The sequence below is a fragment of the Alligator sinensis genome, unplaced genomic scaffold, assembly GCF_000455745.1.
Source record: "Alligator sinensis unplaced genomic scaffold, ASM45574v1 scaffold467_2, whole genome shotgun sequence".
NCBI classification, from domain to species: domain Eukaryota; kingdom Metazoa; phylum Chordata; order Crocodylia; family Alligatoridae; genus Alligator; species Alligator sinensis.
The window spans coordinates 2,167,825-2,183,216 of record NW_005842129.1 but is presented as its reverse complement, the minus strand read 5'-3'; the positions used below and the strand labels follow the sequence as shown (position 1 = coordinate 2,183,216).

At 49.5% G+C, this 15,392-nt stretch overlaps 1 protein-coding gene across 1 annotated transcript in view; it reads left to right on the top strand.

Moving 5' to 3' along the window:
• Positions 1 to 15,392, top strand: part of RNF123 (ring finger protein 123) — a 131,000-nt gene that overhangs the window by 35,746 nt on the left and 79,862 nt on the right. The window contains 3 exon segments of the mRNA XM_014520555.2: positions 3,134 to 3,279; positions 3,761 to 3,844; positions 4,566 to 4,673. Of these exon segments, the coding sequence (XP_014376041.1) occupies positions 3,134 to 3,279; positions 3,761 to 3,844; positions 4,566 to 4,673 (338 nt within the window).

The following is a 15,392-nucleotide window of genomic DNA, read 5'->3' as shown; positions in this document are numbered from 1 at the left end:
AACCACTCACTGTTGCCAAGGAAATCCTTCCAGAGTTTCAGTGTAGCTTCAGACCATTGAGAGGCACCATGGACACAATTTTTGCATCCTGGCAGATCCAAGAAAAATGCCAAGAGCAACACCAGGAACTGTATGCTGCTTTTATCAATTTGATGAAAGCCTCCAACTCTGTTAACCATGAGGCTCTATGGAAGATCTTATCAAAGTTTGGCTGCCCAGGAGAATTTATCACCATCCTAAGGCTCCTTTGTGGCCAGATGACTGCCTCCATCCTATGTAATGGCTCTTATGGAGCCATTTGCCATTCAAACTAGCATCAAGCAGGGCACTGCATGATTGCACCAATTCTGTGTTCCTTCTTGTGGTCATCAAGGTGCTCGTCTGATGGACAGGAGCTGGAGAATGTTGAACACTTTGCATATCTTGGCAGCCATCTATCAAAGAAGAGCAACATCAATCAACAAGGAGATCCAGCATAGGATCTGATGTGCCAGGTCTGCCTTTGGAAGACTGTATCAATGTATGTTCAACAATCATAACATCAGGACTTGAACAAAGCTCCTATTATACAAGGCTGTGGTAATCCCAACTCTTCTCTAGGGCTGTGAGGTTTGGGTGACCTATACAGACCACTTGAAAAGCCTGTAACACCTTCACCAGTGCTACCTGCAAAAGATCCTCAGCATAAAATGGAAAGATCATTGCACAGATGCCAGTGTCCTCACTGACACTAACACCACTAGTGTGGACGCATTGATTATTCAACATCAGCTGCAGTGGATAGGACATTGTGTGTGCATGCCTAAAGTGCATTTACCAAAACTGGTATACTCCCAACTCAGCTAAGGACAAAGGACATGCAGGGGCCAGAGGAAATGTTTCAAGGACATCTTCCAGGCAAACATTAAGAAGTGTGGCATTGTCATCACACATTGGGGAAAAACTGACCTGGAACAGGGCTGCATGGCAACACCTTGTGAGAGAAGGTACATCTTACTTTAAGGAAAGCTGTCTTGTCCTGGAGGCAGAAAAACTACAGAAACAAAAGGAAAGGGAAATGACTGAGAAATCTATGGTCCAACCCTCCCTGTAACCACCATCTGTGGTGTCTGCCAGAGAGTCTGAGGCTCTAGGTTTGTCCTTCTTAGTCAGCAGTGGACTCTCATCTACTGCCCTTTTACTAGGGGTGCACTGATAAAGATTTTTTGGGTCGATACCGGTGGCTGACTTTTATTAATGAGCCATATTGGCGGATACCAATCCCATTGCCGATTTTATGCAGCCTGGGAGCTTGGAGAGCAGCATCCGGCTCATAAGTCTGTTGGGGGGAAGAGGTGGGGGGAGGCAGATTGAGGCCCCCGCCATGAAGGAGGAGGGGGCTGGGGTAGGCACTGTCCATCTGGGGCAGGGTGGGGCATGGGACAGAACCGCGAGCCGCTTGTCTGGAGACTGCGGGGAGGGAGGAGTGGCTCCCACCACTGTGCACACCCCTGGGGCAGGCATGGGAGCCCTGGGCCCCCCAGATCTGTGTGCAGGGTTGTAGTGGGCTGCTGCTGTGGGCTTGGGCTGTGGGGGTGGTGCCAGGCTCTTCCCAGCAGGGGCACTGGGCTGGGGCTGCAGGCAGCAGTGGTATTGGGAGGGGGGGCTACGGGGGCTGCTTGTCCTGAGCGCAGCCCGAACCCGCAGTGGCAGCCTGCCCTTGCCCTGCGTGCAGATCCGGGAGGCGCGCACACCCCCTATGCCTGCCCCAGGGGTGTGCACAGTGATGGGAGCTGCTCCCCGCTCCTTCCCCATGGTCTCCGGATAAGTGGCTCATGGCTAAGTCCCATGCCATGCCTTGGCTGGGCAGCACCTGCCCCTGCCCTAGCCTCACCCCCTCCCTCACTGTGAGGGCCTCAATCTGCCCCACCCCATGCCCCTTCCCTCTACCCCAACAGACTTACCAGCCAAATGCTGCTCTCCAAGCTGCCGGGCTGGCTGCGCAACTGCTGTGGCTGCACGCATGCATTTATCTGTGACATTATCGACCTCATGAGCCAAAGAAGGCCAATTGCCAATAATGTTGGATTTCCTTTTATGGGTGCCGATACAATATAGACTGATGTATTGGTGCACTTCTACCCTTTACGTGACCCGTGGGAGTGATCGTCCTTGATCATGAGGGGTTGCTGACAACAGTGTGCCTGGATTAGCCCTGCACCTCCATCCTGGCTCTGCACCCCCAGTTGAGTGTGCAGGGCCATGCTATGCAGCTTGTGGGATTCCCCACAGGTCTGGAAATGTGACAACAGGGGAGTGGCTACCACTGACCCTCTGCCAAATTTTTGGACATGTGGGGAACCTTGCTGGGCAAAATCACACAGATCTATGGGCCCAATCTGGCCCATGGCATGGGGGTTGAACACCCATGTTCCAAAGCATCTACTACATATTGCCAGTCAGTGACAAGATACTGGGCTAGAAGGACTGTTGGTATGACTCAGCATGGCAATGCTTGTTCTTATAAGCAAGTCCAGTTTGATGACTGAAAGCTGTGGTGTTGATTCTGTTGCAAGAGTAGAAGATAGATGCTGCAGGGTGACCTTGAAAAAAGCCAGGCTCTGGGTCACTCAGAGAAAGCTTACATTCCAGGTGGTATGGCCCAAGTCCAGTTGGTGTTCAGAGGCTGACCATCAGTACCAGACTACAGATCTAGGGGCCTAGTTCCAGATCTTGGCCAAATTTGATAGTTTGAATTTATAGGAGGCTGCTGGGTTCACTCATTTATGTGGTACGAATACCTCTGCTCCCCCTAGCTGTGCAGTGGGGAAGTATGGAGGCTTGTATCCCACTTATCAGTCTATATTTTCCCAAAAAAAATAAGTGAACACTTCTCGCTAAGCCTGTGGAAGACATGAGGCTGCACATAAAGCAGAACTGCAGCAGCTAATCAGCTGATGCACTGTGCTGTCAGTTCTTTGTGTGAGCAAGCCTTGTGAATTGTGTGGGTAAGGAAAGAGCTGTGCTGTGGAGTTGTCTCCCAAGGGAGGGTACAGGGAGGCTGTGGGCAGTTGTTTTTCTGAGTTATGCCTGGGGATTGTGCTGTTAGCTATGCCACACTGAGAATTTTTTTGTCTTGGGGGATGGGTTACAGTTGAAGGCAGCCATGGAAATGAAGGTCTGTTACTGGGCAGACCCCCTGAAGAGCCAGAGAACCCTGTCACTGAGAACTCCCTTCTGGAAATTCTGGATGGAATAGTGATGATGTATAACCTCAGTGTCCACCAGCAGCTTGGTAAGGTGAGCAGAACCTGTTTGAGGAGAGCTCGGTCCTCCTCCTGTCCTGCTAGCTGGTAAAAGGCAGCCTCCTTACAGCCAGCCTGGGCAAGAACTGACCTCTGTCTGAGCTACAGTTCTGTTTCTCGCATCACTGGATTGGTCACAGCATAAAGGCACTGGAAGGGATCACTCCAGTGCTTAATCTATGCTGGAGACATATGTTATAGATCCTACACCAGACATCTGTCACACTCAGGTGTGGCTTTTGGTTGCTTTGACAGCCATGATGTATTGTCACTTACCAAGCAGCTCTGTCTGGACAGACTTGCTGGAGGCAGCCTCTAGTATCTGCAGTAAGAGCTAATCGCTGAAGCTTTCTATCTCTGGTGTCTGAGCAGCCCCACCAAAGGGTGCAGAGTACGGATACTCCACTGTTGGTGGCTCTCTAAGGTGCCTGGAAATGCCCTAGGCTGATACTACTCTACTGGGCTTGTGTTTTCAGATGGTGGGTGTTTCAGATGATGTGAATGAATATGCTATGGCACTGAAAGATACGGAGGAGAAGATCAGTCGCTGTCCAAAGAGGGTGAGTGCTCCTGGAGCTCCCAGGTTCCTTTTTGGGAACTCTTCAATTAAAGTGAAAGTTTTTGCTGCCTGTATGAGGAGTAGCCAGTATTGTCTCTTACCTCCTTATCTGTTAGCAAAGCAAGCTGGGGAGTGACCTTTGCATACTGCAGCTGGTCATTGCTTTTATGCTTTTCCTCATCTCTCACAGAAACACTTGGCCTGATTTTGCTGTCCCTGTGGAGCTTCCCTATTTCTTTGGTATTTGAGAGTAAGGTGCTTCAGGCTTTAGTGGATGGGCAGCTGGCTGGTGTGTCTTGTAGGACCCAAGCAGGAAACACTCCCAATGAGTGCTGAGCTTATGTCTCCTTTTGCCTGTTACTGCAGTTGGAGACTTAACTTTTTCAGATGAAACCCTCAAAGAGCTGCCTCTAATAGTAGGTGACCCCAAAACATCTGGACACCAAGGTGTTAGTATCCATGGGCTGGATTGGCGGTTTGTGCTGTTGAAAGCAGTAACTGCATCCTCCCTAACTGTCCTGTTTCTAGCTCCCGTTCCACCCTGCAGAGCAGCTCTATTTGACAAGGCCAGTAGCTGGTCCTATTAGCTCTTTCCTAGCTAGAGAGAACAGACATAGAGTGGGGGGGAAACTCTTCTGTACTGTTCATCCAGCTCAAAAAAGTGATGGTACAAATGGGGAAAGTACATCTTCTGCTCCTCACCTCCTCTGCTGTCCTTTCAGAGGAGGGATATCCATGAAGAGCTGCTGAAAAGTCAAAAGGTTTTCTCAGAGAAACTGAACCACCTGAGCCGTCGCCTAGCTTGGATCAATGTCACCATCTATTCCAAGGTAAGAAAGGAGTGTGATGGGAACAGCTACAGGATGACTATAAGTGTCAGATCAGCTACGTTGGGAGCCTTTTCCCTGTAGGTGGGATTGCTGCTTGGCTATCTTGCCACAAATGTCAACTCTATTGCTGAAGCAGACTTCTCCCCAGAACAGTCTCAGTTGCACCAGGGCATTTTCTTCCCTATGCCTAGTTGGGAGAGAGCAGGGGAAACCTTCCTGTCCCAGGGTGTGTTTGTTAATAATTCAGTCATAACACAGACCAGTTCTTTGTCCTGGCCTGGATACAGAGTGTTGCAAGTCCTTCCCAGAGGCATTGGCTGTAAGATCCAAAGAAAAGGGCGGGGATGAAGCACTGTTTGAGGCTAGCTGGCTCAAGGCTGTTTATCAGGAGATCTCCTTGTGGGATGTGTGTGCAAGAGAAAGGAGAACTGTTAAGTTTCCTTATATTTTCTCTGTCTGCCTGCCACTGTGCCCCACTCTACAACACAAGGGCATGCATGCTAAGGCTACCATTCCAGACATCCTGAGATGCTTCCAGATGAGAAGTTTGACTGTTTTATCACCTCATGTCCTCCCTGTTCTCCCTTTTCAGCTGGGTTTCTCCTTCAGTGAAGGTTTCAGAGCAGTTGAACCACCCAGAGTCCCCAGAATTCATGACGAATAGCCTCAAGTCAGTGTCTGCTTTCAAGTGCTCTGTAGGGGAAACAGTTGGGGAAAAATGGACACAACAGCAAGCAAAGTCTGACCAGATGACCCAGAAATCTAAAAGGCAGGCTCAGGTGGTTCAGTTTCTCTGAGAAACTGGACCACCTGATGTATCCATTTACCTGTTGCATTTAGCAGTGTCCTAGACTCTGTTCATGCAGATATTCTCTTCTGTATTTTGACAAACCTAGTAGCAGCATGGCACTGATTGCTTTTGTTCCCCTACTTTACCTGTGGCAAGTTAAGATGTGTGACAGGGTAACCTGTGTAGTTTTAGTAATAGGTTAGGCAAGGTTTTTCTTGTGATGTTTGAATAATGGTGATCCTGCTTTAAGCGGGTAGTTGGACTAGATGACCTCCAGAGGTGCCTTCCAGAAGTACTTTTCCACGATTCTATGCTTCTGCCTCCCTCACCTCACCCATCTGCCACCTGGGCATCAAAGAAAGGAGCAACTCAGTAGTGGGACTAAGTTAAGGAGCTTTTGCTAGGAGCTGATGGTCTGAAGACCAGAAATTCTGGGTGTGTGGTTTGTCCTGTCTGTTTGACTTGTGACTGCTTGACAGTGTTTGTGCTTGCAGCTTTGTGGAGTGCTTTGCTTCAAGTGGGGCTGGTTTAATGAATTGAGGGGTGGGGCCAGGAAGACAGAGCTTAGGCAGCCTTGTAAAAGGCTCCTGGCTCTGGATGAAGGGAAGTAACTAGCTGCCACCCCTAAGAAGAGATGCAGGGTGGTCATGGTGGGCGACTCCCTCCTGAGAGGGACAGAGGGAGTGATCTGCCACCCTGACCCTCTGGCCCGTGAGGTCTGCTGCCGCCCAGGGGCCCATATCCGGGATGTGGCAGAGAGGATTCCTAAATTCATCTGGCCCATGCTCCTCAGCCATGTGGGCACAGATGACATGACTCAGAGCAATCCTGGCCAGGTCATTAGTGACTACAAGGCTCTAGAGGCTGGGGTTATGGGGTTGGGGGTGCAGATAGTTTTCTCCTCTGTCCTCCTGGTTACAGGCCTAGGAGAGATGGATGTATTGAAGAGGTGAACCAAAGGCTCTGGCAGTGGTGCTACCAAGAGGGCTTTGGCTTCCTTGACCACAGCACGCACTTCAGAGACAGAGGTCTTCTGGGAAGGGACAGTATCCACCTCATGCAGAAGGCTCTTTTCTCGGCCAGGATGGTAGACCTCCTGGACAGGGCTTTAAACTGAGATTGCTAGGGGATGGGGGGGAGGTGAGTGGGGGGGGGGGGGGGGGGGGGGGGGGACAACAAGTGTAAAAACCCAGGGGCCAGCAAACAAACCTCCTCCATTACAACAGGAGATGACAGGAAGGACACTACAGCATGAACTGAGGGAATGGAGCTCCCGCAATGTGACAGGAAACAGAGGACCTCCAGCGGAGGGCTCAAATGGCTGTACACAAATGTTAGGAGCATGGGAAACAAACAGGAGGAACTTGCCCTCTGGCTTTCCAGAAGGGACTGCAATATCATAGGAGTAACAGAGACTTGGTGGGACTCTACCCATGATTGGACCATAGCTATAAAGGGTTACATCCTGCATGGGAGGGATCACATAGGGAAAAAGGGTGGAGGTGTAGCTCTAAATGTAAAAGAGCAGTATGCTTTCTTGGAAGCCGAAATTGGTACTAAGGAAAGGCGACTTGAGACCCTCTGGGTCCAGATACGGGGTACATGGCAAAAGGGACCTAACTGGAGGAATACATTATAGACCTCTGAATCAAGATGAGGAGCTAGATCTGGAATTCTCTAGAGTACTGGAAAAGGCTGTGAGAGCACAGGATATGGTCATCATAGACAACTTTAACTACCCAGACCTCTCCTGGGAAGAACACTCAAGCAGATCTGACCGGTTGCATAGATTCCTGATTTGTATCAATGAGCTATCTCAGGAAGTATACAAACTGACCAGAGGAAATGAGCTCCTAGATTTAGTTTTAGCCAAGGGGGATGACCTGGTGAGTGATTTGATGATAGAGGGTAACCTAGGTGAAAGTGACCATGACGCTGTCGCTTTCACTGTCTGTCATAAGGCTGGGAAATCTGTCAGTAAGGGTACATATTCTTGACTTTAAAAAAGCTGACTTTACTAAGCTAAGAACTTTAGTGAGTAATGCCCTATGGGACCATGGACCACAGGGAAAGTGTGTGGATGTAGAGTGGTTGTTCCTCAAGGACACTATCCTCAGTGCACAGAAGTTGTCCATACCTGTACACACACACACACACACACACACACACACACACACACACACACACACACACACACACACACACACACACAAAAAGTGACACGGGCTGGAATAGATCTTGCCTCAATAGAGAAGTTGCAGATCTTCTGAAAAAGAAAAGGGAGGGCTTACCAATGATGGAAGCTAGGAATAGGCCCCTAGGAGAACTACATAAGATTGGCCCACACCTGTAGAGGGCAGATTAGAAAAGCAAAGGTGATGACCGAATTCAGGTTAGCAACCGAAGTCAAGGACAATAAGAAGTCCTTCTGTAGGTACTTAGGTAACAGTAAGAAAACTAGTGGAAATGTGGAACCACTGCTCAATGCATCTGGACATCTGATCACTGACACCAAGGAGAAAACTGAACTCCTGAATGAGTACTTTGCATCTGTATTCCACCAGTCTAAGAGTGATAGCCTGCCGAATGCAAATATGATACCAAATAGTCAGTCACAGTAGGGATGATCACCTACCAACAATCAATGTAGAGCTGGTAAAAGAACAGCTAGAGAGGCTGGATATCTATAAGTCAACAGGACCAGATGAGCTCCGTCCAAGAGTGCTGAATGAACTAGCCAAAGTCATTGCAGGACCACTGGCGAACCTCTTTGAGAATTTGTGGTGCTCAGGAGAGGTCCTAGAAGACTGGAAGAGGGCCAATGTTGTGCCCATCTTCAAGAGGGGGAGGAGAGAGGGCCCAGGGAACTACAGGCTGATCAGCCTGACCTCAATCCCAGGAAACATCCTTGAAAAAATTCTCAAGGAGTCCATACGCAATAAGCTAGTGGAAGGCAAAATTCTGAATGACAGCCAGCATGGTTTTGTCGCAGGTAGGTCATGTCTGACTAACCACATCTCCTTCTATGACCAGGTTACTCACCACCTGGATAAGGAGATGAGGTCGATGTCATTTACTTGGACTTTAGGAAGGCCTTTGACTTGGTGTCCCATGAGGCTCTTGAGGTAAAACTAGGGGACTATGGGCTCAATAATTCAATGGTCAGATGGGTGGGAAACTGGCTGTGGGGTCAGACCCAGAGAGTACTAATAGACAGATTTGTGTTGACTTGATGGAAAGTAGTCAGTGGGGTCCCCCAGGGTTTGGTACTTGAACCAGTGCTTTTCAACATCTTCATTAATGATCTGGATGTAGGGGTGAAAAGCACACTGGCAAAGTTCACCAGTGACACTAAGCTGTGGGAAGGATGGCCATGCATCAGGGTAGGCTGATGATCCAGGAGGACTTAGACAGATTAGTTAGATGGGTGGACCAGAACCAAACGCTGCTCAACACTGAGAAGTGTAAAGTGCTCCATCTGGGGACGAAAAATCTGCAACAAACTTTCAGGCTCAGTGGTGCTCCCCTAGCTAGCACCATATTCGAAAGGTACCTGGGGGTCATAATTGACCATAAAATGAATATGAGCCACTAGTGTGATGCTATAGTTTCATAGTTTCATAGTTTTAGGGTCGGAAGGGACCTAATAGATCTTCTAGCCCGACCCCCCGCCAGGGCGGGAGAACAACAAAAAACCCTAAAAACAAAAACGGGACTCAAATGAGTCCAGCCAGGTAGGCATCCAGCCTCTTCTTAAAGACCCCCAGGGTAGGGGCCAGCACCACCTCCCTTGGAAGTTGGTTCCAGCTCCTAGCCGCCCTAACTGTGAAGTAGTTTTTTCGGATGTCCAATCTGTACCTCCTCTCCATCAACTTGTGCCCATTACTCCTTGTTATGCCAGCAGGGGCTAGGGGAAACAGCGTCTCCCCCAAACCCTTCTGGTTCCCCCTAGTGAGTTTATAGACGGTCACCAGGTCCCCCCTCAGCCTTCTCTTGTGGAGGCTGAATAGGTTCAGGTCCCGCAGTCTCTCACTGTAGGGTCTGCCCTGTTGTCCCCGGATCATGCGGGTGGCCCTCCTCTGGACCCTCTCCATGTTGTCCACATCCCTCCTGAAATGGGGCGCACAGAACTGGACACAATACTCCAGCTGCGGCCTGACCAGCGTCGCATAGAGGGGGAGGATCACCTCCCTGGCTCTACTCGAGATGCACCTGTGGATGCACGACAAGGTCCGGTTAGCCCTGCCAACCATGACCTCGCATTGTCGGCCCATGTTCATCTTGGAGTCAATAATGACACCAAGATCCCTTTCCGCCTCCGTGCTCTCAAGTAGGGAGCTCCCCATCGTATAAGTGTGCTGCTGGTTCCTACTACCCAAGTGCAGCACCCTGCACTTGTCCGTATTGAAACACATCCTGTTCCTGTTTGCCCACCCCTGTAACCTATCCAGATCCTTCTGCAATCTCTCTCTCCCTGCTAGCGTGCTCACCTCCCCCCAAATTTTGGTGTCATCAGCGAATTTAAACAGGTTGCTTTCCACCCCAACATCAAGATCGCTGATGAAGAAATTGAACAGCGCAGGCCCCAGGACCGAGCCCTGGGGGACTCCACTACCCACCTCCCCCCAAGTCGAGTATGATCCATCCACCACCACCCTCTGAGTGCGACCCTTCAGCCAATCTGCAATCCATCTGACCGTGTAGGCATCTATGCCACAGTCGCCTAGTTTATTAATTAGGATGGGGTGAGAGACGGTGTCAAAGGCCTTGCTGAAGTCCAGAAAGACTACATCCACCGCGACACCTGCGTCCATGGCCTTTGTGACCTGATCATAAAAGGCAATCAGGTTGGTCTGACATGATCTCCCCCTAATAAATCCATGCTGATTGCCCCTGAGCATCATCTCGGATGCCGGCCCATCACAAATGTGCTCCTTGATGATCTTCTCAAAGAGCTTCCCCAGGATTGAGGTAAGACTGACGGGCCTATAATTGCCCGGGTCCTCCCTTTTCCCTTTTTTGAAGATGGGGACCACATTAGCTACCTTCCAATCGTCTGGCACCTGGCCCAAGCACCACGATCGCTCGTAGAGCCGTGCCAGGGGCCCTGCAATAACCCCAGCCAGCTCCCTCAGCACCCTGGGGTGGAGAGCATCCGGACCCGCTGACTTGAACGCGTCCAGCCCCTCCAGAAGCTCTCTAACCCGGTCCTCCCCAACCTGAGGTCTGAAGGCGATCCCCTCGCGTCCGGCTTCTATCACAGCAGGGAAGTCCCGGTCCCTGCACAAGAAAACGGAGGTGAAGAATTGGTTAAAGAGGTCCGCTTTATCCTCTGACGCAACCACCAGATTGCCCCGCATATCCTGCAGGGGCCCCACATTACCCGGCGCCTTCTTCATCCTCCCAATATATTTGAAAAAGGACTTTTTGTTATCCTTAATCCTGGACGCTAATCCGAGCTCTATCTCCGCCTTGGCCTTCCTAACAGCCCGCCTGCAGGCCCGAGCAGAGGAGGTATACTCCTCTTTGGAGATTACACCCCCCTTCCACCGGGCGTACGCCACCCTTTTGGCAAGCAGGCATTCCCGGACACCCTTGGTGAGCCAGGGGGGCTTTTGGACACTCCTGCCCGCCTTGCTTCTTGTCGGGATGGACACCCCTTGGGCCCCGAGTATCGTTTCCTTGAGGAACGACCACTCCTCTTGGACGCTGAGTTCCTCTGCCCTCAAGGACCCCAGTTCCTCTCCCACTAATCTCCTCATCTCACTGAAGTTGGCCCTCCTGAAGTCTAGTTAGCAGAGGAAACAATCTACTGGCATGCTTCAACTGCTGCATCTCAAGTAAAAATAAGGAAGTTATTCTCCCATTCTACTTGGCATTGGTGAGACTGCAGCTGGAGTACTGCATCCAGTTCTGGGCACCACACTACAAGAAGGATGTAAAGAAGCTTGAGACTCCAGAGAAGAGCCACTCATATGATTAGAGGCCTGAAGAGCAAGCCATACAAGGAAAGGCTGACAGATGTGTCAGCCTTGAAAAGAGAAGACTTTGCGGGTATTTGGTGGCAGCTCTAAAATCAATCGGGGGTTAGGCGAACAGCTATTCACTGAAGCGCCCCAAGGGAAAACCAGGAGCAATGGTTATAAACTCCTAGAAGAAGGTTTCAGACTGGATATAAGGAAAAACTTCTTCACAGTTCATGTGACCAGACTCTGGAATAGACTCCCAGTGGGGGTGGTATAGGCACCTACCCTGGAGATCTTCAAAAGGAGACTGGACGCACACCTTGCTGGGGTTATTTGACCCCAGCAGTCTTTCCTGCCAAGAGCAGGGGCTGGACCCGATGATCTCACAAGGTCCCTTGCAGCCCTAAACTTCTGTGAAATCTAAATGACACCCTCTTGTGAAAAGAGAAGAAGCTAACAGGAGTTTCCTGAGAGTTCACTGCAGGAGGGGGGGTGTGTGTGTGTGTGTGTGTGTGTGTGGCAGGGGGTGGAGGGATTGGGGAAAGGCTCTTTGGTTTGTTTTCTACACCTTAGATGTCCTTCAGGAAGCATAGGTGGCATAAGTGGAGATGGAGAGTAGATCAGTAGTTGTTCTTTGTGTATGATGCACCATGTTTGCCTTCCTCCCAGGGGGTCAAGACCATTTTATCTGAACTAGATGCAAGTTGGTGTTCATCGTGGAAGAGCAAATTGAAGGCTTGAAAGCACAGGTATCCATACTCTGTGCTTTCAAAGACGGGAGTCATGAGAAGTTGGAACAAGAGAGGACAAAGAGAAAAAAGGGAAGTGGCAGCATGTGACTTAGCAGGAGTGTCCTCAGAATTCAAGATGAATAGCCTCAAATTAGTGTCTGCTTTCAAGAACTCTGCAGGGGAAACCACTGGGGAAAAAATGGACAACAGCAAGCAGGGACTGACCAGATGACCCAGCAGTCTAAAAGGCAGGGCCTCGGGAATGAGGGCTCCAAGACCACTGCACCAAGGAAAAGGAGAGGTGGTGATTGGTGACATGCTTCTGTCCCCTACAGAAGGGTCAATTTCTTATCCAGATTTGGGGTCCTGGGAAATGTGCTATTTGACTGGAGCCTGTATTCAAGATGTCACAGAAGATCCCAGAGCTCATCTGTCCATCAGGTCAGTTTACTTTCCTACTTGTCCAGATAGGCACCAACAATACTGCCAGGAATGATAATGAGCAGACCAAAGGAGATTACAAGGTGCTTGGCAGGAGAATGAAGGCGTTTCAAACAACTGGTGTTTTCATCAGTTCTCCTGGTGGAAGGTAAGGACCCAGACAGGGAACACTGAATCATAGAAATAAAACTATGGCTTAAATGAAGGTGCTGACATGAAGTCGTTGGTTTCTACAACAATGGGCAAGTGTTCTGGGGTAGAGGACTGTTATCAAGAGACACAGGATTCACCTGTCCAGAAATGAAAGTGTGTCTTTTGGCATTATTTGGCCAACCAAGTAAGGAGGGCTTTAAGTAGGTTCCACAAGAATGGTGAATACCCTGCAGCAACAGAGTAAAAAATCCAGAGAGGAAAGGACCAGAAGAAGCAGCTCAACTTAGGGGAAGTGCCATGGGGCAACAGGACAGCAAGAATGCATGCAAGAGGGAAATGAGTAGGTCAAAATGCAAAATACTTCCAATGTGTACATACACATATGTGAGGAGTGTGAGAAATGAACAAGATGAGCTGAAAGTCGCAGCCTGTGAAGAAAACCATGATACAATTGGTATTGCAGAGACTCGATAGAATAACTCCTTTATGACTGGAACACCAACACTGAGACAGACACTGTTTTAGAAGGACAGTGTTGGGAGAAAAAAAAGGTGGTATCACCTTGTGTATCAGAAATGTATATACTTGTTCCCTGGTTCAGAAGGAAGAAGGTAGTGGATCAGAACATACTTGTGTAAGGATAAAAGGTGAAAGATAAAGCACTGCTATCATGATGGGTACTTATTATAGACCACCATGTCAGAAAGAAGAAGTGAATTTAGGCACTCATCAGGAAGGTGTTTAAATGATCTGAAAGTTATTAGATGATACTGATGGAAGACTTCAGTGCTCAGAATATCTTCTGGAAGAATAAAACAGCCAAACAAAATGTCAAACAAGTTCCTAACTTCTGTGGAGAGTAACTTTCTGTTTCAGAAAGTTGAGGACATGACTAGGGGATCATTTATCTTGGATCTTGTTTTGACCTATAGAGAGGAATCGGTGGAAGATGTGAAGGTAATGGGAAACTTAGGAGGAAGTGATCATGATGCGATAAAATTTGCAATTCTGAGATGGAGAAAGCATGAGGTCAGCAGAACTAAGACATTGGATTTCAAAAAGTGTTCATTTCATACAACTCAAGGCGATAATAGGCACTATGCTATTGGGAGGACAAACTGAAGGATAAAAGGGTGCAGAAGGGCTGAAAGTTACTAAAAGGCACAGCATTGGAAGCCCAACAGAAGAAGAGTGGCAGGAGACAGTGTGGCTGCACAAGTAGCTTCTAAGATGTCTCAAAAGCAAAAGGAGAGCATAGAGGCAATAGTAAGATGGGAAGGTCACCAAGGAAGTGTACCAGGAAATGATAAGAACTTTTACGGAACAAAATCGGAGAAGCAAAGGAAAAAGAATGAACTATATGTGGGAAAAGAATTTAGAGACTGGTAGCTAGTGTAAAATCTGGCAGAAGGGTAAGCGGTCTGCAGGCAGTTCCTAGGCCAGCTTGTGGCCCCCCAGCCCCTTTTTTGAGAGGCAAGACTTTCATCTTGGCATGAGGGAGCAGGAAAGAAAAAGAACCCTTTGGGGCAAGGAGCAATAAAGAGGCCCATTCCAGGTGAGTTTGCTAGGGGAGGTCTGCTTGGAAGAAGAGCAGTAAGAGAGAATGCAGATTAAGAGACCCAGAGAAGTGGCTGGAGGATGTCACAGTGCCAGAGCCACTGCCTCTGCTTGCATCTGTGAGGCTTCTGTCCAGGCAGGATCGCTCACCATCGAGGCTTCCACCTGGTCCACGTTTGGCACTGTGGGGACTGGGGCTTGCAGGTTACTTCCAGTGATGGCCAGATCGGGGAGTGCCTGTGGTGTGAGCAGAGCCTTCTGGTGGTGTCTCTTAGGGAACAGGCAAGGAGAACTACAGGAGGAGGTGATGAGGCTCCAAAGCATCCTCTGCCATGAGGCATTCATTAATTCAATGGTGGAGGAGATCTCTGGGACTGTGTGGAGGAAGAAATGCCAGAGGCAGCGCTAGAGAAGGAAGAGGACATGGACTCCCTAGAGGGTGGAAGTTGGAGCCTTGTGACTTCTGGCAGTAAGCATAGATCTTCATCTCTACCCACAGTCATTCATCTGGAGAACAGGTATGCAGTCCTGGCAGCAGAGAGGGAGGAGCACGTTCCATTGGTGGTGGAAGAGAGGCCAGGCCTCACCAAGGTGGGTAGGATCAAGATGACCACCAACAAGAAGTGACAGGTGGTGGTGGTTGGAGACTCCTTTCTACGGGGGACGGAGGGAGCCATCTGCCAACCTGACCTGTTGTCTTGGGTGGTGTGCTGCTCGCCCAGAGCCTGGATCTGATATGCCATGGAGGGATTACCGAGGCTCATCTAGCCCTCTGACTACTACCTTATGCTGCTCATCCACGTGGCACCAATGATACTGCTAGGGGAGACCCTGAGCATATCAAGAGTGACTACAGGGCTCTGGGTGCAAGGGCAAGGGGGTCTGGGGCTCAGGATGTGTTCTCATTGATCTTTCCAGACAAGGAAAAGGGCCTGTGCAGGAGCAGGTGCATCCTGCAGATCAACACCTGGCTGTGTAGGTGGTGTCGCCAGCAAGGATTTGACTACAACCATTGTGTGTTTTTCCAAGAAGAAGAATTGCTGGGTAGAGATGGGATCCACCTGACGAAGAGAGGGAAGAG